This window comes from Tiliqua scincoides, chromosome 2 (assembly GCF_035046505.1).
Source record: "Tiliqua scincoides isolate rTilSci1 chromosome 2, rTilSci1.hap2, whole genome shotgun sequence".
Classification (NCBI taxonomy): Eukaryota; Metazoa; Chordata; class Lepidosauria; order Squamata; family Scincidae; genus Tiliqua; species Tiliqua scincoides.
The window spans coordinates 12,257,767-12,277,952 of record NC_089822.1 but is presented as its reverse complement, the minus strand read 5'-3'; the positions used below and the strand labels follow the sequence as shown (position 1 = coordinate 12,277,952).

At 52.1% G+C, this 20,186-nt stretch overlaps 1 protein-coding gene across 1 annotated transcript in view; it reads right to left on the bottom strand.

Annotated features, from left to right (window-relative positions):
- ONECUT2 (one cut homeobox 2) overlaps positions 1-19,916 on the bottom strand; it is an 89,849-nt gene extending 69,933 nt beyond the window's left edge. The window contains exons 1-3 of the mRNA XM_066618106.1: positions 19,818-19,916; positions 7,020-7,184; positions 5,717-6,656 (exon numbers count right to left, since the gene is read on the bottom strand). Coding sequence (XP_066474203.1) covers positions 5,717-6,656; positions 7,020-7,184; positions 19,818-19,916 — 1,204 coding nt within the window. The remainder of the gene's footprint in view (positions 1-5,716; positions 6,657-7,019; positions 7,185-19,817) is intronic.
- Between the last annotated feature and the right edge of the window lie 270 nt (positions 19,917-20,186).

Here is a 20,186-nt window from a genome sequence, read left to right as displayed (position 1 = left end):
GGTGGTGGGAGGGAGGGGGGAGAGATCATAACCCTGTTTGCAAACAGAAGCATCTGCATTGATCCAAGTGGGAAGAGACCATGTGCTCATGTGCCAATTAGGCACACAGAATCTGATGATGCTCTGAATCAGCTCAGCGACAATTGCACATCCAGAACCAGCCACAACAAGGAACTGACAACGCTACAGTCCTTTGCTGACAATACCTTCCCCCCTCTCCTCCCCAGAGGAAGATGAAGGGGGGAGGTCGAAGGAGGGGGTGGTAATTAAGGAACACCGGGTGTTAATCGAAATGACAGCTTCCTAATAGCACTAATATTAGTTCCAGATTAAGGGGGGGGGGGGAAGCTGCCGCTCGTTAACAATCAGTGGAAGGAACCTGGAGCAGAGGCAGGGGCTCCGCCTGACTCTCTCCCTGGAGCGCGGGGTGATCGAGTGAGGACGGAGGTGCACCTCTCCGTGGGCAGCATCGCGACCCCCGGCCCTCTCCCTCCCCTCCTCTGGCGCTGTTGCTCATCCTAATTGAAAAAACGTTACATTTAGGGATGGAAGGGGCAGAAGGAGAGGATGGGGGGCTCTTTTTGCATAAATGGCATTTATTGCAAAGGTGAAGACAATTAACTGGAGTGTTCTCCCAGCCAGGGCAGGGCGCTTGGATAATGAGGGTGAGTGGTGGCGTAGCTAGAGGGGGAAAGGCACCAAGTTTTGCAGGGAGCCTCCCTATTTGCACGCTGCGGTGAGGCTCCCTACAAAACTTAGCGCTTTGTCCCCCTTTAGCTACGCCACTGAGGGTGAGGACTGTAGCCCCGTCCACCACCCGGACAGAAAATCAGTGTGGGGGAGGGAGAGGGGGGAGAGAGGAGGGATTTTCTTTAATTTGGGGGGGGGGAAATAAACTCATCAAAAGACACCCATGGAGGCTTTTCGCAGGCTGATTTCTGCTCGGACAAACAGCCTAAATAGACATTAAATATGTAAAGAAATCAGCCCAGCACAGCGGCCCATCTCTCCCTGTGGGGATGAGCATGAATTTTTAATGGTGTGCAGAAAGACACACACACACACACACACAGAGAGAGAGAGAGAGAGAGAGAGAGAGAGAGAGAGAGAGAGAGAGAGAGAGAGAGAGAGAGAGAGAGAGAGACCAAAGCACCCTGGTCGCCCAAGCAGGGCTCTTGAAATTGACCAGGCTTTCCCCAGCCGCACCATACAGTGCGGTGCTGAAATTGACTACAGCAAAAGGAGTTTTTGTTCCCCTCCCTCTTACTCAGAAACAAGTCAAAGATTGCAGGATAAACGCCATCAGTTCTCTCCTGCCTTCCTTCCCCTGCCGGGCTTCGGCTCTGATGCCCACCCAGCCCCAACCAAAGAAGACTTGGCACCCTCCTCCTCCTCACCTCTTCCCTATTCCCCCAGCTCTCAGTCAGCAATGGGATTTCTTTTAATAATTCATAGAGAGAGGTCTTTTGTTCTCTTCCCCCCCCCCCCTTTACTGGTCTTTGCAGCTACTGTCCAGAGTTAATGATGTGTAGTCTCTAAATCGGATCCTTCTACAGCCAGCAACTTTCCCTACACAAACGACAAAGGTGCGTTTGGTTTGGTCACATCCGCCGCGTCCGGAGCAGGGAGAAGAGTCTTCGTTGCTAAACACTTGTTGCAAAACAGGTTAATTCGAATACAGATCCTCGGATCCCACGCCCAAACGGGGCCGAAAGTGCTTTGGCCCCCCTCCCCAAAGCTATTTCAAATGGAGCACATGTTAAATGGCCAAGATAAATAAAGGGCCATGAAAAATGCTGGTAGCTGAATGTGAAACCTGCTCAGATAGACCAGTTTTGTCGGCTTAACTGGCTTGTAACTGCCTTCCAGGCAATGGCTGGAAGGAAATCCCGCTGTTTTCAGTGCGCCTACACACATGTTTATATTTATACACACAGACACACACATATAGAGAGAGGCAGATATAAAATTATTATAATATATAATAATATTATATCATAATTATATTATTACAATATGTGTGATTGTATATATATACACACACATATATACATATACACACCTTTATCTATATATCTTATATATAGATACGCACACACATATATATCCATATATACACACACCTTTATATATATATATATATATACACACACACACACACACACACACACACACACACACACACATTATATATATCCTAAATATAGATAAACACACATATAGATATATAGGTGTGTGTATAAATGTCTGTATATCTATATTCAAGTTATAGATATAAAGGTGTGTGTAAATATAGAAATACACTCATATATACACACATATACATATACACACATGTGTGTATATCTATATTTAACATATAGATACAAAGGGGTGTGTATATGTATATCTTAAATATAGACATACACACCTATACACACATATACATATACACACCCCTTTATATCTATATCTTAAATATAGATATACGCACATACAGATATAAAGGTGAGTGAATACGTATATCTGAAATATACGTACACACACAAATATACACACATATACTTATACACACTTTATATCTTATAGATATACACATATATATACACATATATACATATACACGCACCTTTATCTATATCTATAACTTGAATACAGCAGCATGATCATGCAAGATTTTTTTTCAACCTTTCAAAAAATCATCTTTCTGATTTTAAGGATGAGGCCGCTCTGAAGGTCAGCTAAAGAAGAAGCTTTCAAATTTCGAGAGCGGGAACAATTACACGCGGGTAATCCAACCGAAATCAGTGGGCTTTACTTCCAAAGAAAGGGGCTGAGGACTGGCATCTTAAAAAGCACCGAACAGAGGTCTGTTTCCCCTCCGGATCCCAAAATATGTTCTCCTTCTACTGAAATTCTTTTCCCCATAAATACGTCATCATCATATCAAAGAATCTGGGTCCTTCTGAGTGACCTGCTAAGCCAGAGGAAATCGCAAGCACGAGCCATGCAGAAACTCCCCCCCCCACGCTCCCCCACGCTTTGTTTTATTAGTCCAAACAACCTTGCTATTAAAAAGGGGAATACCACGCGAAGGCCTGGTCGATAGACCAATTCAGATGTTCCTCACGTTAACTATCATCACTAAGACCCAAAGAGAAGGGGAGGGGAAGAGGGGAAGCGCGGGGGGTGGGGGGTGGAGGTAGGCGCTGGGAAAGAAGTTCTTATTTGACTACACCATGTCTCCAGACTGTCTTGTTAGGGGGAAAGGGTGACAGGTGCAATCGCACACAAACACACACGAACAAAGGCTATCAAGCCACACGGCCAGAGTCACACCACACGACAAGCACCCTCTGCCTCTCGCCCCCTCTCTCCTGCGCAGGCTTTCCACGAGCCCCTGGACCCCCCCCCCAATAATTAAGCGAGCACGAATGCTAATTAATAATAAATCATCGTCGACGTGCCAGGAAAAAAGCATCCCCTCCTCTCTTGGGGTGGGGGGGGGGTGTAAGAGGGCAATGTGCATAGCCCTAAAAGACCGAGCTCCAGGGTGTGTTCAATGGGGGAGAGGACGCAGAGAAACTCAAAGTCGTCGCCCCTCCGAAAGGTATTACTGTGTCGCTTTCTCTCCGGCTAATCGATACCAGCCAACGATTAATTGCTCCAGACCAGAATCAATCGCACGACAGGTGAAGGAGGAGGCACTCCAGAGAGGACGGATTCCGGGTCTCCGGCGCATCTCCCCCCCCAACATGGCACACTGATGGGGTGTCTATATGAACGTCAGGAACCTGTCTAAAAACCTCCAACTGGAAGGAGTAGGAAACAAAAGACCTTCCCCAAGTCCCCAAACCCAACAGGCTTCACCTGACCAATCCCCCCTCCCCCCGTCCACTGGCTGGGTGAGGATCAGGATGACCAGACACTGTGGAGGGCAGGGGCTACAACCCTCTCCACACTCTCCTGGGAGTAAGTCCCATTGACTATAATGGGACTTACTTCTGAGTAGACAGGCACAGGCTTGGGCTCTTAGGCTGCAGTCCTAGCCACACTTTCCTGGGAGTACGCCCCATTGACTACAATGGGACTTCCGAGTAAACATGGCCAGGCTTGGGCTCAGAGCGCCTTTAGCTATGGCATAGAAGCGCGCATTAGGGCAGGTGTAGCTTTTTACACCCTTCCATGTTGAGTTGCACACATCAGAATTCCCTCTGCTCTCCAATGGTTGAAGGCAGAGGCACTCTGTCCTCCAATGTATCTGGCCACCATGCTGAGGATGGAAGAATTCGGGAAGCTCTGGTGGGAAACTCATCACGCTTTGCTTATTAAGTGTGGCATCACTAACTAGTGACGCAGGCAGCTTCCCCTGGTAATGTATAATGTAATAGGATTCCCCCCCCCCCACCTCTAAATCTTCCCTTCCCAGGGTATTTCAAGCTTTCGTTCATTAAATATAATTATGCTGGGAAGATTGGCGATCATCTAAGACACACACACACACTCCCTGGCCTGCCTTTCGCAGGGTGATTTACTCCTCCACAATCTATACACTCATATTTTTCTCATGACACCCACAGACCTCACTAATGGACGAAAATCATCTTTGCCATCTCTAGAACAATAGAGGAACAGGAGACTTCCCCTTGCCGCCGCTAGAGGGCGACCGTAAACAACTCGGCACATCAAAAGAACAATATACAGTACAATATATATATATATGTGTGTGTGATTGTTCTCCATCCCTCCCCTCCCCCTTCCAATAGATCCAATCTGTTCTGCAGAAAATAGCCGCCCCCCCCCTTTCCAAAGGGACTTTCTGATGCATTCATCTGCTGGCTTCAGTTCTCCCAGCCTCATTTTTTTTCCCCACACCCAGAGCGTGGGTTTATACATTTTGCACGGATGGTGACTTTGCAATGATTGCACACGTACCTGGGACAAAGGGGGGTGTGGAGGGTGGAAAGAAAGGCACCTTTGCCCCCCCCCCCATTTCCACTCCAGCAAGCGCAGGGTGAAGGCGTTGGGATGCCACACTTTTCCAGTGCCAAAGCCAGACTGGAGATTCATAGCTGCGAAAGCGCCCACCCAGACACACACAGGGACACAACATCCTCTCCCACAACATGGGGTGTGAAGTAGAGGCTATACCAGCTCTCCAAGGCTGCTCCCAAATAAGCATCGGAGAATCCTCTTCTGCTTAAGGGAAGTTGACCGGGAGGGAACGAAGTCGCACACGCACATACACAGAGGGTCAGAGGGCACCACAACACAACAAAACACAACCCTCTCCAAGACAAGGTCTATTTGACTCGCTCCTGCCTGGAGGTTCTCATCTCCGGAACTCTTCCGAGATGTTGCCCTCAAGAATCCTCAGACACGCTGAAGCACAAACCCCAGTCAAGAGCAGGGACAGGTCCACGGGGGGGGGAGGAAGAGGAGGAGGGATCCCTAACCAGGGTATTGTCTAGTGAGCAGCACCACTGGGAAAACCACCACGGTTGGTGGGGTCCCAGGACAACCGAAGCAAGTTGGAGAGCTCTCTAGGCAGCTCTGTTGGGGACCCCTACCAGGCAGCTCTAGAGGGGACCCCCACCCATCAGGGTTCCTGTTCAGCAGTGGGTGCCCCCTTCCTCCCAGGAAAGACCCCCAACGACCGAGCGAGCGCCTCTGGGTCGTCCCCTGGCAGATGGCGAGCCGGGGGGCACCCCCGCCCGCAGCCCCCCGAGGGACTCACCGGCGAGCCTGAGGGCCGACATCCTCTGGAACTCGGGCTCCTGCAGCCACTTCCACATCCTGCGGAAGGTCTCCCTGCCGGACTTGAGCTTACTCCAAGGCTTGGGGTTCCGTAGCAGGTCCGAGAGGGTGCCCTGGGAGCGGCACAGCACCCGCTGGGCGAAGATGGCCTGGGGGATGCTGTAGCGCTTCAGCTCGGCCGTGATGCGCTGGGCCACTTCTTTGGTGTTGATCTCCTCCAGCTGCCCGGAGGGGCCCACCTGGGTGCCCGCGGAGGAGGAGGACGAGGGGGGGCGCTCGCGGCCGGGGGCCAGGACGGGGCCGTGCGCCTGTGCGTGGCCGGGGTGGCCGGGGTGCGGGTGCATGCCGTTCAGGTGCGGCATCAGCGGGGCGGGCGGCGTGCCCAGGCCCCCCCGGGGCAGGTGCTGCTGCTCCCCGCCGGCGCGGGCCAGCATGGCGGGGTGGGCGTCGAAGCCCGCGGGGCTGAGCATCTTCTCGTGGCCGGAGGGGCCGTAGCTGTGCAGGCCCTGCTGGGCGCCGTGCAGGGGGGCCAGCCCGTTGCCCAGCGGGGACAGGCTCTGCCCCATGCCGGGGGGCATCTCCTTGTAGGGCCCGTAGAGGTTGTTCATGGGGGGCAGCCCGCGCTCGTCGCGCATGAGGGTGAAGCTGCCGCTGACGTTGGCCGGCAGGCGCTGGTGGGGGTGCGGGTGCGGGTGCTGGTGCGGGTGGGCGTGCGGGGGGTGCGGGTGGAACTTGTCCGAGACGCTGGCGATGGGGGGCAGGGGCTGCAGCGGCGTCAGCGTGGTGTAGGTGCTGCTCATGGTGTAGGGCGGCGAGGAGGGGTCGCAGGGCATGCTGAGGGCGGCGGCGTGGTGCAGAGGCAGCGGGTAGTCCCCCGGGCCGTCCAGCAGCGAGGCCAGGCTGCCCACCAGGGCCGGCCGCTCCTGGACGCCGGGGCCGCGGCGCGCGGGCGGCGGGTGGTGCGGGCTGGCGCTGCCCATCAGCTCCTGCTCATGCAGCGCGCCCTGCAGCGCCTCCAGGCTCAGCTCCGGGGGGGCGTTCATGGCGCAGCTGCCCGCAGGCTCCCTGGCGAGGAGGCATCGGGGGGCGGTGCAGGCGCTCTTCATTCAGGCCATGCGCGGGGGCGCCTCCCTGCCCGCCGCGAGGCCTCCGCTGCTGGGTGCGGGTCTGGGTGCGTGCTGGGTGCGGGTGGGGGGGAGGGGAGGGAGAGGCGCCACCAGCCCTCGCCTGCCCTGCGCTGCTCGGCTCAGCCCGGCCGGCGCCGCTGCTGCTGCCCCGCTCGCCGCTGCTGCTGCTGCTGCCCCTCCCGCCGCAGCCTCCCGGCCATGTCCGAGCCCATGCCGCGCTCGCCTCTTCTGCTCCGCCGGCGGGAGCTGTCCAGAGTCGCCAGCGCCGCGCGCCGCCCAGCCCGGCCCGGCCCGGCCCAGCCCCGGGAAAAGGGGCCGCGCCTGTCCGCGACGGACGCGCCCCTCGCCCACTCAGCGGGCGCCAGCCGCGCGCCTCGGCCAATGGCAGCGCGCCGGGGAGGAGCCCGCGCGTGATGCCCAGACCCTGGAAGCAGGCGCCGAGGAGGGAGCGCGTTCCGAGGGGCAGCCCTGCTCCGCCGCCAGGGTGCACGCGGAGCGCAAAGGGAGCAGCGGGGAGGACCCTCCCCCCAAGAGCTGGGCGCCAGTGAGTGCACCGCAGAGGGTCGTGGGGAGGGGGCTCAAGGGATGGGGATGCCCAGCATCCCTGCAACAACAGAGCTGGCCAAGGTGGGACTCTCTCTCTCTCTTACACACACACCCCCTTCCTTCATACACACACACACATCTTCCCTCTCTCTCTCTCCCACACACACCTTCCCCCATGCACCCCTTCCCACACATACGCACCTCCTTCCTTCATACACACACCTTCCCCATACACCCCTTCCCCCCACACACCCCTTGCCTTACACACAAACCTTCCCCTATACATCCCTTCCTATACACGCTCACCCCTTCCCTCATACAGACACACCCCTTCCCCTACACACCCCTTCCCCCCCACACCCCTTCTCTCATATACACACCCCTTCCCCCAACACATCTTCCCTCACACACACCGTCCCCCATACACCCCCTCACATATCTTCCCCCCCCCCTCCACACACACACACCCCCCTTCCCCAGCAAGAAATGTTCTGGTCTCAATCCCAAGGAATGCCACCATCTTCCTCTGGCAGACGATCAGCGATGGTACCTCTGCCTGGAAGCCTGCCACCCTCTGCACACTTGGGGGGGGGAGGCAGCCCCACTGAATCCAGTGGGCTGACTCCAGAGCCAACGTGGAGAGGATCGGGCTGGAGAGGGGGGGTACCACAGCGTGGCCTCCTGGCTGGACCGGGCCAAGCAGTAACAAGTTTTGCACGGATCCTCACCCGTCCCCCTCCCCTTCTCAGTCATTCGCCTCCGTTTTGCTCCCCCCCCCGCCCAGAATGGATCCGAAGGGGAGGGGGAGAGGTGAGGCTCCTTGCAAAACTTAGTGCCTTGCCCCCCTAGCTATGCCACCGGTGTCAAGGTCTATGGAAAGCTGTGGTTCTTGGCCAGCTGTCCTGCCTCTCCACTGCTCCAGAGCTACACGCAGGGAGAGCAGCATCTCAGAGCCCAATGTCATGCCTGTTTACTCAGAAGTAAGTCCCATTAGAGTCAATAGAGCTTACTCCCAGGAAAGTGTGGCTAGAACTGCAGCCTCAGCCTCCTTCCTTTCGCAGGGAGCTGGCCACGGAACTTAGCCAAACTTCCCCTTCTTATGCAGCAGGCCTGCTCATTAGCGGCTGTGTTGATCATCGCTGGGGGTGGGGGGGAGCCAGAGCGAGGCTGCAGCGCCCTTCTAGGTAGACAGAGGAGTTGGCCTTACAACAACAACACAACAAGCACTACCACAAGCGAAGAGGGCATGTGCATAATGGATGTGCTATTTATACATCAGGGGATGTCCCTTTCTGGAGACTGGCCTTGCACACCAAGAGATTGGCAGTCCCGAGGATGCAGATGGCTGGGGGAGGGGGAGGATTCGGGATTCCTGAAAATACGTTTCCTTAGAAGTCCTTCCCAATGAGATGGGGGTGATGATCAACCACACCGCGGTTAGATAGAACAAAAGGAGAGAGAGAAGGCTCTGCCCCGAGGAATCTACAAGTCAAAACTGATCTTTGTTCCAGGTTGCTTGTGAGATAGAGGAGGGCTGGGGGGGGGGGAGATCCTGAATACATCTGAACTGAGAACCTGCTCTTACTTCTTGGAAGTAAATCTGGGTCCATGGCCATAATCCAGCCAAGGCGACGCTTCGGTTGCAGTACCATGGAGTCGATAGAGTTCAGCCCCTGCTCAAGACCTTAAGCCACGGTGGGCCTTCAGGGGCCTCATTTTGGCTGGATCGGGTCCAGTACGTTGAGGTGTGTATGCAAGGAAGCCCCAAGGACCTGAGTGGAACTCACCCCCCCCCCCGTTTTTGCGTGACCAGGGCTACAACCTTAGACACACCCACCTGGGAGTAAATCCCCTCGCAATCGGGGCGGCTTACTCTCGAGTAGACCTGCCTAGGACGCATCGCTAGAGGTGTTTGAAGACGGCGTTATATGTCTTACTCAGAAGGAAGCCCATTGTAAACCTGTTTTACTCATCGGAGACAAAACACCTCTAGCTCGAGCAACAGCCAGGCTGCAATCCTAACATATTCAATTTACATGAAAGGGGTAGCCCAAGCCTAGGTATGTCTACTCAGAAGTAAGTCCTATTGGAGTCAGTGGGGCTTACTCCCAGGAAAGTGCGGGTAGGATTGGGCTGTAAGCCACAAGTGGGACTTGTTTCTGAGTAGACATAGGACTACCCTTACAGTGGCGTAGCTAGAGGGGATGCAAAGCACTAAGTTTTGCAGGGAGCCTCCCCGCGGCGTGTAAACGCCCCTCCCCCTCCCGATACGCCTCCTTTTTGCTCCCCCCCCGCCCGAAATGGGAGGGAAGGGACCGGTTGCATGCCGCAGGGAGGCTCCCTGCGAAACTTAGTGCTTTGCCCCCCTCTAGCTACACCACCGATCCCCATGTTGCGGCTGGGGAGCCGAGGCTGCGAAGGATGGCCTCACCTGCCGCCATTTCCAATATGCTTCCTGTCCTGGCATATTTACTCGGAAGTAAATCCCTCTTGAGATCCATGGAGCCCATACCCCTCCAAGAACTAACTGGCGTAAGGACCGGATCAAAATCAACGTTGGACAACTTCCCCATTCAGCCCACACAGCAAGAGATGGTAGGGGAGGAGGTTCAGTGGGATTTACTTCCGAGTAGACAGATCTGGGGTGCGGGATCGCCTGTCATTTCACTGACATCTTAGCTGGGGGGTGCAGTCAGCCCCATTGAGATGGATAGCCTTGTTCTTAAGGAAATGTGCCTAGCTAGGATGGAGGCCTCTCGCAGTCGTCCCCCTCCCCAATTCCTTGCACATAACCATGCCCTTTGTAAACCCCCTAAGAACAGCCGATCGCTTCCGAGAACTGGCTGGGTTGGGGTCCGGCTGCTGCAGACAGCCCCTTCCTGGAGTCCCAGCTTCTCCAAGAAGGAGAGAAAGAGAGCAGGTTGCTCTCTGAGGGTCTGCAAGGGGCTGAGGTTGCGCAGATGTTGCCTTTGTTTCAAGAGACAGTAATTAAGGGCAGGGGGGACAGAAGTTTGAAAAGCGTGACCTATTTTCTTTTGATCAGCTGTCAAAGGAAGAGCGGGGGGTCTCCTTAAGACAGCCCCTTCCAATCACTTCCAGCTGTTAGAGAAAACTTGGCTCAGAAAACAATGGGGGGGGGAGCAGCCCCATTTTGGAGACACATCTTGGCACCCATCACTCTGGAAAAAGGCCTGTTTGCTGCACAGAGGGGAGAAAGGCCTTCTTCAAGCCATCTTGACTACATCCGACACCTTCAATCTCAAGACAGGATTTGAAAACGCACCAGCACAAGTCCTTACACCGGTTTACTTGGAGGTGGTTGCCATTGGAGGCCAGCAGAGCGGAGCATTGATGCATGGGAAGGGCTTGTGTGCCGAGGTGCTACTCGGAAGTAAACCGTGTTGAGGTCGGTGGATCTTACTGCCCAATGGAACATTCTTACAGCCCCAATCCCTGTCTGTTGACTTGTGCTTAGTGCTTTGCCCCCCTCTAGCTACGCCACTGGGGAGGGGGCCGCTTGCACGCTGAGGTGAGGCTCCCTGCAAAACAGTGCTTTGGCCCCCTAGCTACGCCACTGGGGAGGGGGACGCTTGCATGCTGCGGTGAGGCTCCCTGCAAAATTGAGTGCTCTGCCCCCCTCTAGTGGTGTAGGCAGGAGGGGGCTAAGCACAAAGTTTTGCAGGGAGCCTCACCACGCCGTGCAAGCGGCCCCTCCCCCTCCCCTTTGCCTGGAATGACTCCGAAGTGCACTGCTCACTGCATTGAAAAATACTTTCCTCCAAGATAATTGGTTTAGGTCGCAAAGCTATATGTGCTTACTTGGGAGTAAGTCCCACTGAGCTCAGCAAGATAGACTTTTGAGTAAACATGCCCCAGGCTGCAGGGATCGCAACCTTTAAATTCACAATTGCGTGTTAAATGATAACCTAATTTACTTCTCGAGTAGTCCATTGGCTTGAGTAGGGATCTCCGGAACAACCACAACAAAAATCAAGAATTGCGGTTTAGCAGCTTTGGGGATGGAAGCCTTTACGTGGCATAAACATCAATGGGCTTACTCCCCAGTAAAATATGTTGGCTCAAAGCATCACCTGTCATGTAGCTAAACTACTCCTCAGGTAAGGTTAACGTTTCTGCCCAATGTTGCATATACGCAACAGGGTTCAAATGTGTTCTCTGGTGGGCTGCACAGAAATGGGTTAATACCATTTGAGTAGCAACAATATTCTTCCAATGACCTGTCTTTATTTGTTTTAAATAACCAAATACGATCAGATGCGAACCAATGGCGAAGTCCCCAGAAAACAGCCTATATAAACATATAGATGGGCTTCTTCTGCATCTGGGGTTGTGTCTGAAAAACTATGGCATTATGATGTGAAGTGGAGTCAGGATGGCTCCTAGTCCAGGGAAACCTGGGTTCGGATTCCCACTTAGCCAACAAACTCTATTATCTCTGGCGAGCCACCAGTTCTCAGACTGGCCTACCTTACAGGTTTGTTGTGAAGATAGGGGAAACAATCTCATATACCTGCTCTGAGCTTCTCAGAAGAAGGAGAGGATAGAAATGTGATAATAATAATAGTTTTAAAAACCCAAAAGCTGCCACACCAGAGCAGATCTCTTTATGAGGACCACTTAAAAGATCACAGAGACTTGAGTAAGCTTTGGAGTTCTTCAGAGCTCTTCTCCTTGGTGGATGTTGTGAGTTTGTCTGCGTGGGGGGAGGGGTAGCCCCAAGGACTGAGACTGGGGCTCCTTCTTAAGTCTCCAGCTCCAACATCTCCATCCAACAGTCTCCATCTCAAGACTGTTGCAGTTTGAAGATGGAACGCAGGAGGTTTCTGACGGTCCTGCTATAGACGCAGCTCAATACTGTGCGTCTAATTTCTTCAGAATTAAATCCCCAGTCCATGTGCCCAGGACAGCGTCCACAGTCTTGATGACAGTGTTGAATTAGAGCCACACAAGAGCATTCGCATTTTTTTTTTTTTTTGAGGCAAACTGGTTTAGAAAACCTCTTTAGGTTGCCATCTGATAACAGAATAAAAGACCAATAATAATTTTTTAAAACCCCCAAATTAAATTCCAAACCTCAGTCATATTAAACGTGTTGGCCTGACAACCAGAAAGTAGGCAAGAATAACAGGGAAAAAAGTTTGTTATGTCTGGTTTCTAGAAATATGTTCTAGAAAAATGCTTCTGGTTGCTAGGAACATGTTCTAGAAAAAAATACCTCTGGCTGCCAGAGGAAAAATGTTCTAGAAAAACTGCCAGAAGAAAAATGTTCTAGAAAAATGCTTCTGGGGGTTGCTAGGAACATGTTCTAGAAAAAATGACTCTGGTTGCTAGAGGAAAAATGTTGTAGAAAAATGCTTCTTGTTGCTAGAAAAATGCTCGCGCTCGCACTTTGGCGAGCCTCCTGGGAAGAAGGAGAAAGGAGATGGCCATCCCAGCCACGTGCCTGGCTACACTCAAGCACTAGGAGGCCAGCCCGGCTACAGAACTTCCCACAAAGCTCCCCTTGACAGCATTGGAGCGAAAACGGTTCACGCTGGAAAGGGAGTCCCATTGATTAGGAACAGGGAGCGCTGGCGAAACGAACGGCATGGGATCCTCAGCTCCTCTACTTGGAAAGTCAGTCCAGCTGGGTTCCAAGCAGGAGCGTTTACACACCAGTCACGACGCTGGGGCACAAGAATCCGGATGAAGGTCTAGATTACTGGGCCTCCCAGGATCAGTGGCGTAGCTAGAGGGGGGTGCAAAGCACTAAGTCTTGCAGAGAGCCCCACCGCACTGTGCAAGCGGCCCCACCCCCTAGCCATTCTCGCTGGTGGGAGCAAAACTGAGGCTTGGGGAGGATGCGGCTCCCTGCAAAACTTAGTGCTTTGCACCCCCTCTAGCTACGCCACTGGCCAGATCCGCTGAATTTCTGCGGGGCTTCCAGAAGTTGGCTATATAGCTCTATAGGCAAGTGTAGATCTCAAATGCTTTCGTTTTGCTACCCACCTGCCCGGAATGGCTCCAAAGGGAAGGGGACGCGTTCAGGCGCCTGCAAAATTTAGCGCTTTGCACCACCTCTAGCTACGCCACTGCCCAGGACCGTGAATCAATTGAGCTATTCCATTTCCTTTCGGGGGATCCTGCTTCGAATCGCTTTCAATCCGAATCCTTTTCGTTGGGGGGACTCGAAACCTCTTTCCCAAGCCAAGGGAAATCTGTCGCCATTGTGTGACCCACACAGGGTGACCAGATGCACTGGAGGACAGAGTGCCTCTACCTTTAACCATTGTATAGAAGAGGGAATTTGGGCAGGTGCAGCTTTTTAAACACTGCCGTGATGAGCTATACGTGCCAAAATTCCCTCTGCTATACCATGGTTAAAAGTAGGGGCACTCTGTCTTCCATTGTATGTGTAACTTTCCTGGGAGGAAGTCCCATTGACTGCTATGTATCTAGACCCACATTTTCTGCAAGAAAACCTGAAAAGAGTGACCAGAGATTTCTGAGCCCCCCTCCTGGTTTTGGTGGTGCCTGCCCCCTCCCCAGGTCTTGATGGGAGAGTTCAACCTGAAAAACAGACCTGTTTTCTGCCTGCTGAGCTCCTGATCACGTGGGCCAGAGTTTAAAGGTGAGGTGCTGCCAGTTCCCACCTCCTAATCGATACTCGGTTGTTTCTACGAGGAGCCAGAAAGCATCTCTTTGTGTGGCTGCGCTCCGGATTCAGCACATCGTCTCTGCGGGCAGGACGTGGAAGCGAAGATTCAGCTTCACGTGTTCAGCCCTTAGTTGATTAAGGCTACAATCCTATCCACAGAACCTCAGAGCCCGATCCTATGCATGTCTACTCAGGAGTAAGTCCCATTAGTAGTCAATGGGGCTTACTCCCAGGAAAGTGAGGCTAAGGATTGCAGCCTCACAGCCCAATCCTATCCACACTTTCCTGGGAGTAAGCCCCATTGACTACAATGAGACTTACTTCTGAGTAGACATGCATAGGTTTGGGTTCAAGGATGATGCCCAGTGTCGTCCCCCCAAAAACAGATCCCTATTCATTGAACCCGTTAAACTTCTGGCTCCGTCGAGATCCTCAGAGAAACACACAGATTAATGGCAAATTTATGAGAGCCCAAACCTATGCGTGTATACTCAGAAGTAAGTCCCATTAGAGTCAATGGGGCTTACTCCCAGGAGAGTGTGGATAGGATTGGTCTGTGAGGCTGCAATCCCAGACTCCTTTTCCTGGGAGTAAGCCCCATTGACTACTATGAGGCTTACTTCTGAGTAGACATGTATAGGATCGGGCTCTGAGGTTCGGCAGGCACCCGTTTACATGAGTGTGTGTACTCCGGATTAAAGACGAATGACATTATCAGATATAGTCTCACTCACTCAGTCTTTCCACGCAGCAGTGTTGAGGGGAGACCAAGCGAGCACCAGCGGAGTCAAACTAGTTTCAGGAACTTAGTGCTCGCGGCAGCTCTTCTGTGGATCTCTACGGGACTGTGGCTTCGAAGGGCTGGGCTTTGGCTGGGGTCTCGCCGTTGCTGAGTGAGGGGGGAATTGAGGGAGGCTGCTGCTGTCTCTCCCAGCCATATACTGACCTGGGAGTTAAGACCCCTCGATCTCAGTCTGGGGCTCACTACCGAGTCGACGTGCCTAGAAACGGGCTGCGGGACCTACTTCATTATTCGAGTCGTCTCAATATATGATCAGACACTTGTAACACACACAGATCTCAACGTCATCCTTCGACACCTCCCTCCCTCCCTCTGTGTCCGGAAATAGGGCATATGCTCTTAAATGGGACAGGAAGACCCCCCTCCCACGCCCCAAATAGGTGCTGGAACTGAGCACGTATAACTGCAGATAAACCCATATTTCTCCCCTATTTGTTCCTGCCCCCATCTTCCCCTCCTTCTGTTGTCTCCCTTGGGTCTATTTTCTTGATTGTCCCCCCATGCTCTACACACCGCCCAGACTTCGTAAAAAATTATTATATTCCATGCAGCCGTTCTTATTTTGCTAGATATTTATATTTAGAGCAACCCTTTCGGCTTGCTGCTCGAGTGAAAGGCACACAACCATCCACCCCTTCAAAAAGACTGAACACACACACACGTATATACCTGGAGTGCATTTCAATGGCTATATTTTTGTGTGCAAACCCACCTTCCTTCACGTCCTTTAATTAGTTCATTTAAAGATGTATCCCACAACACGATGCCCCTGTGTTTAGGTTTTTCCACACATAATATGAAATAAAGCACTCATGTACACGTGTTTAAATCTGTAGTCCACACGCACACACGTGTATACCTGGAGGAGGTGGCTGTATTTTTGTGTCCAAATCCACCTTCATTCATGTGCCTAATGAGTCCATTTAAAGATGTATCCCATAATACGATGCCTCTGTTTTGAGCCTTTTAACACAAGATACGAAATAAAGCAATCATGTACACGTGTTTAATCTGCAGTCCACACACACACATCCCCCCTCTATATTGTGAGTGTGCAAATGTTTGCAAGGCAGAAATCCATTTCAGAATTTAAATCCTGGAAGAAGCTCAGTAATTTTCTAGCAGCCAAGAGAATAATGTCCACGACCAGCCATGTATATGGCTGGTGAATCCTGCTTTTTATTCCTTCCAGGCAGGTCTGTGAAAGATCAGGGAGAGGCAGGAGTGCTTGGATCTGATTCTGGACTCTTCTTAGTGCGGGTCTTTTTTCCCCTTGCCCCTCTTCCCAAACCATCTGGCTCGTCAGTGCGGGGGGTATTGATCAAACCCGTGTGTGCTGGAGACCCCATGCTAATCTATAGCGTTGCTGGCCTCCAGCTTCGCCTAGCAAATGCATCTGTCTCGAAAGCTCCCAAACAAGCCCTCTTCTCCTCCCTTGAAGTCCCCCCCTTGCCCCAACTTCAACCTCCATTCTGGGGTAAGTCAATCTCTTTTCTTTTCTTAATTATATTTTTGTTTTATTTGGTTTTGCTGTTAGGGGCGGGGGTGGGGGGAGAAATGACGCTTGCCTACGTGGTAAGTGCTCCAGTTTGGTTTAATTGCCATTAAAACCTAGAGAGAGAGAGAGAGAGAGAGAGAGAGGAAGAGGAAGGAGCGGGCTCAGAAATCAGTTTGTAGAGAGGCCTCTCCAGTCGTGAGATCCCAAGTGCAGAGAAGGCAGCCAGAGACCTACCTGGCTAGACTCTGGGACCTACATCTGTGGTGGAGGAATTTAACTATGGGTCTCTTTACGACAACAAAAGCCCCCCCCCCCCATCAGCTCAGTTTATTTTATTTTAGAAAAGGGTGCATCTCATTGAAAGGCAGGGGAATTTTTCATTCCTGCAGTGTGAAGGAGGCCAGGCTGGTTTGTGAATGAACGTGCGCCATTAGAATGACTAAAGGGGCAGGAAGATGGGGGGGGGGGGTTAAGAAAAAAATTTGCGCCCCGGTGCCATCGCTAGAAGATTAGAAGATTATGGGAGATGATCCCCGAGAGGAGGAGGGAGAAGGTTGGCAAGTCAGAGAAGTCACCGAATAAGTCCACAGTTTCGGGGGGGGGGGAGAAATGGAAGGGGTGAAGCAATGCAAGATTTAGGTGTAACCCACAGACTGTAATATCAGATCCCCAAACTGATTGCACAAGGAGGCAACTGAAGACGTTTGCAGTGATTTTTTTTTGGGGGGGGACTGCAGGAGTTGGAGCCCCAAAGGTCAAAATTGGACTGCAATCCTAAACAGATACTGGGCAAGCCCCACTGAATACAGTGGGGTTTACATTCAAGTCAAGGTGCCCAGAACTGCGCTGAAAGTGGCTCTACAGAGGGTTTCAAAATTATGGGCAAGGCTCTGGAGTACTCTCAACAGCCTGCAAAAACTTGGAAAGCTTTGGCTGGCTTGAAATGTCACCTTCTGTCAATCCAGCAGGCAGATACAACTCCTGGCGTCCTGCACCTTTCAGGATCTCTCTCTCCCCCCCCCCCCCCAAGACACACACTTGTGGCACCTGAAAACGATTTCACTGATCGTGGTGGGCTCTCGTCTCCTCAGACATGTCACTAAATAAGGTGGCCCAAGAGTTCTGGGGCTGTTCTCTCCAGTGGCCACAATGAAATTGACCAATTTTGTAATTGACCAATTTCCAAAAGGCTTTTAGGGTCTTCCTTCTCTTCCTTCAGCTACCCCCCCCCCCGCCTTTAATCAGTAACTTTGAAAAGAGTGACTCTCTGCTATCACACAACGCCCCCCCCCCCAACCCCGTGTTGTTTAGAGGGCAACCTAATCTTGTGAAACCCGATGGCCACCTTTTGTCTCCTCTTCAAGCTGCCCTCCTCCTCCGCCCCATCTTTTCAGCCCTTCACCGCCCGCCTAATCCCCCCCCCCAACACCAAGAAACTGTTTGTTGCTGCTGCTGCTGCTGCTGCTGCTGGGAATCGCGAGATGAAAATGTCACCTTCTCTTAAGGTCAGAGAAAGTTAATCCTGTTTGTGTTCTAACCCACCGAGGAGGACATCGGGGAGAGTTTGAAATGCTTAATGCGAGGGAGGAAAGGGGACGACGACAAGGGATAGCAAGAATGAAAAAGTAGGCCCCCCTCCCCATCAAGGAAACTTTATTTTTGAAGGCGTTAAAATCAGTCATGTTTTGAAATTGAACAGATGGGGGGGGGGAGGCGATTGACAGTATGTGTCAGTTTCAAGAGTTAATCTGTGATAACTGCCCCACTGCAAAAGGATAAAGGGGGGTTCCTTACGAATAAGGACCAGAGTATTTCAGATGGTCCTAATTCAAGAACTGGTCTCTCCCCTTGCCACACACCCAAGACACCACGATCGCATCTTCAGGTTTGTGCCCTCTTGAGCTGGTGCCCCACATCATCTGACTTGGAGGGCGATCGCTGTCGTTAGGTCACAGTCTAAGCTCACCCCCCCCCCCAATCTATGGAGCGGTCTTGGGGACAGGCACAGGCAGAGGTGGGTAGAATCTACACGCTTTCTGCGGAAACCCATGCACTGCTCATACACGTGGACGCAAAAAAGAGGCAGGTGCCTCCATTGAACAGGAAACAAAAAATCAAGTATTTGTGGGTCAGTTATGTTTAGATACAGGCCCCTCTCGCCCAAGGACCCCAGTTCCCCAATTCCTACTTGGAGTAGCCCTTTTCATAAATATGCTCCAGGCTTCACTTATTTTTAAGAAGTTACTCCAGATGTCCATGTTCAGATAGGCTTTCTGCTATTTCATATACAGGCACGTTTTCTTTTATTTCATATATTTTGATGTAGAAAATTTAGTATCTTTTTATTTAATTATACTCCAACAGGCCTTATTTGTGCACCTCCTATCTTTCTTTCTTTCTTTCTTTCTTTCTTTCTTTCTTTCTTTCTTTCTTTCTTTCTTTCTTTCTTTCTTTCTTTCTTTCTTTCCACTCCCCATTTTCCAAACCTGCACTCCTCTGATTTCCAGGGGGAGTGCTACTCCTGCTGCCCCCCCCAAAGCGTGTTTAAAATTGAGTCCTCCTATCTTGTCCGCCCCAAACGACCCACCCTCAATTCAATGTGGGGGGGGGGGGAAAGGAAAAATCCGCAAACTGGCGCAAGCTCTCTTTGTCCCGCTCAAGTTAGGCGTGAAATCTTTTTGTGACCCTCTCAAAAGGAATTCAAAAGATGCTGTTTGTCAAAGGGACAAATTTAACTGTCCCCAAGCGGAAGTCTTTCCAAGTTGGCCTTCCAGGAGACACTTGGGTCGCCCTTTGAGTTTCTCGCCTCCCTTGGAGGGGAATTTTTGATCAGAAATTTGCCCCTCTCCCCACTGCCTGCCCTAGAAGTGGAAGAAGAAAATGACCGAGGCTGTCATCCTGTCCACACTTACCTGGGAGTAAGCCCCGATGACTATAACGCGACTTACTTCTGAGTAGACATGGCTAGGATGGGGCTCTCAACCAGGATCAATTATTCTTTTCAACGGCCTTCAAGTTGGGTTTCTAGACAGATTTTTTTTTTGGTTTGACTCCTTTTGGGGAAGACTTTGGGGGACAAAAGTAGAACAGGAGGCAGCCCAAAGAGAGCCATCCCTCTCCCTGAGCCCGAGCCCGAGCAAAGCAGCTTCCAGCGCGGGTCTGTCCAAACTTGGAGCCTCCCAAGAAAAGAACCCAAGTGTCCGTCCCCCTCCCCCCAGGACCATTCCCAGCACAAGGAGCTGAGATCTTTCCAGGCCACCCAAACACTTTCTGTCCCGCTTGAGATCGTTCCAGTGTTGCAATATAGAGCATTCCCCCCCCTTGATTAAAAGCTGGCTTCCCCCCCCCCAGGTCACCCTTTGCCCAGCTCTCCCATCTCCCTTGTCGGCCTCTGGACCTACAAGCGCGCCCGGAGTCCGCACCAACTTTCGCTCACGTCAGGATCCCCACCTGGAAGTTGCTCCCTGCCCGGCTTTCCGCCCGATCCACAAACCAGTTGAGTGAATCTGAAAGCCAGCCCGGAGCCTCCTGAATCCAAGCCACCGCCATCTGCTCAAATCTCGGGTGAACTGGTCGGAAGATCGGGAAAAGATCCAGTTCGGAGATCCAGAAAAGACCAACTTCTTCCAGTTTCCATTCCATGAGGTCACTTTTTAAATTTTCTTAAAATTGTATTTCCAATTTCGGCCTTTAGCTCATCAGCAAAGCTGCTGGATCCAGAGATCTAGGCAGCCCTGAAAGAACTACTTGTCCCGGGATTCAGGGGGATATGATCATTACTGAGCTCTGCTAACCCTTTTGGAACTAAAACTAGAACTG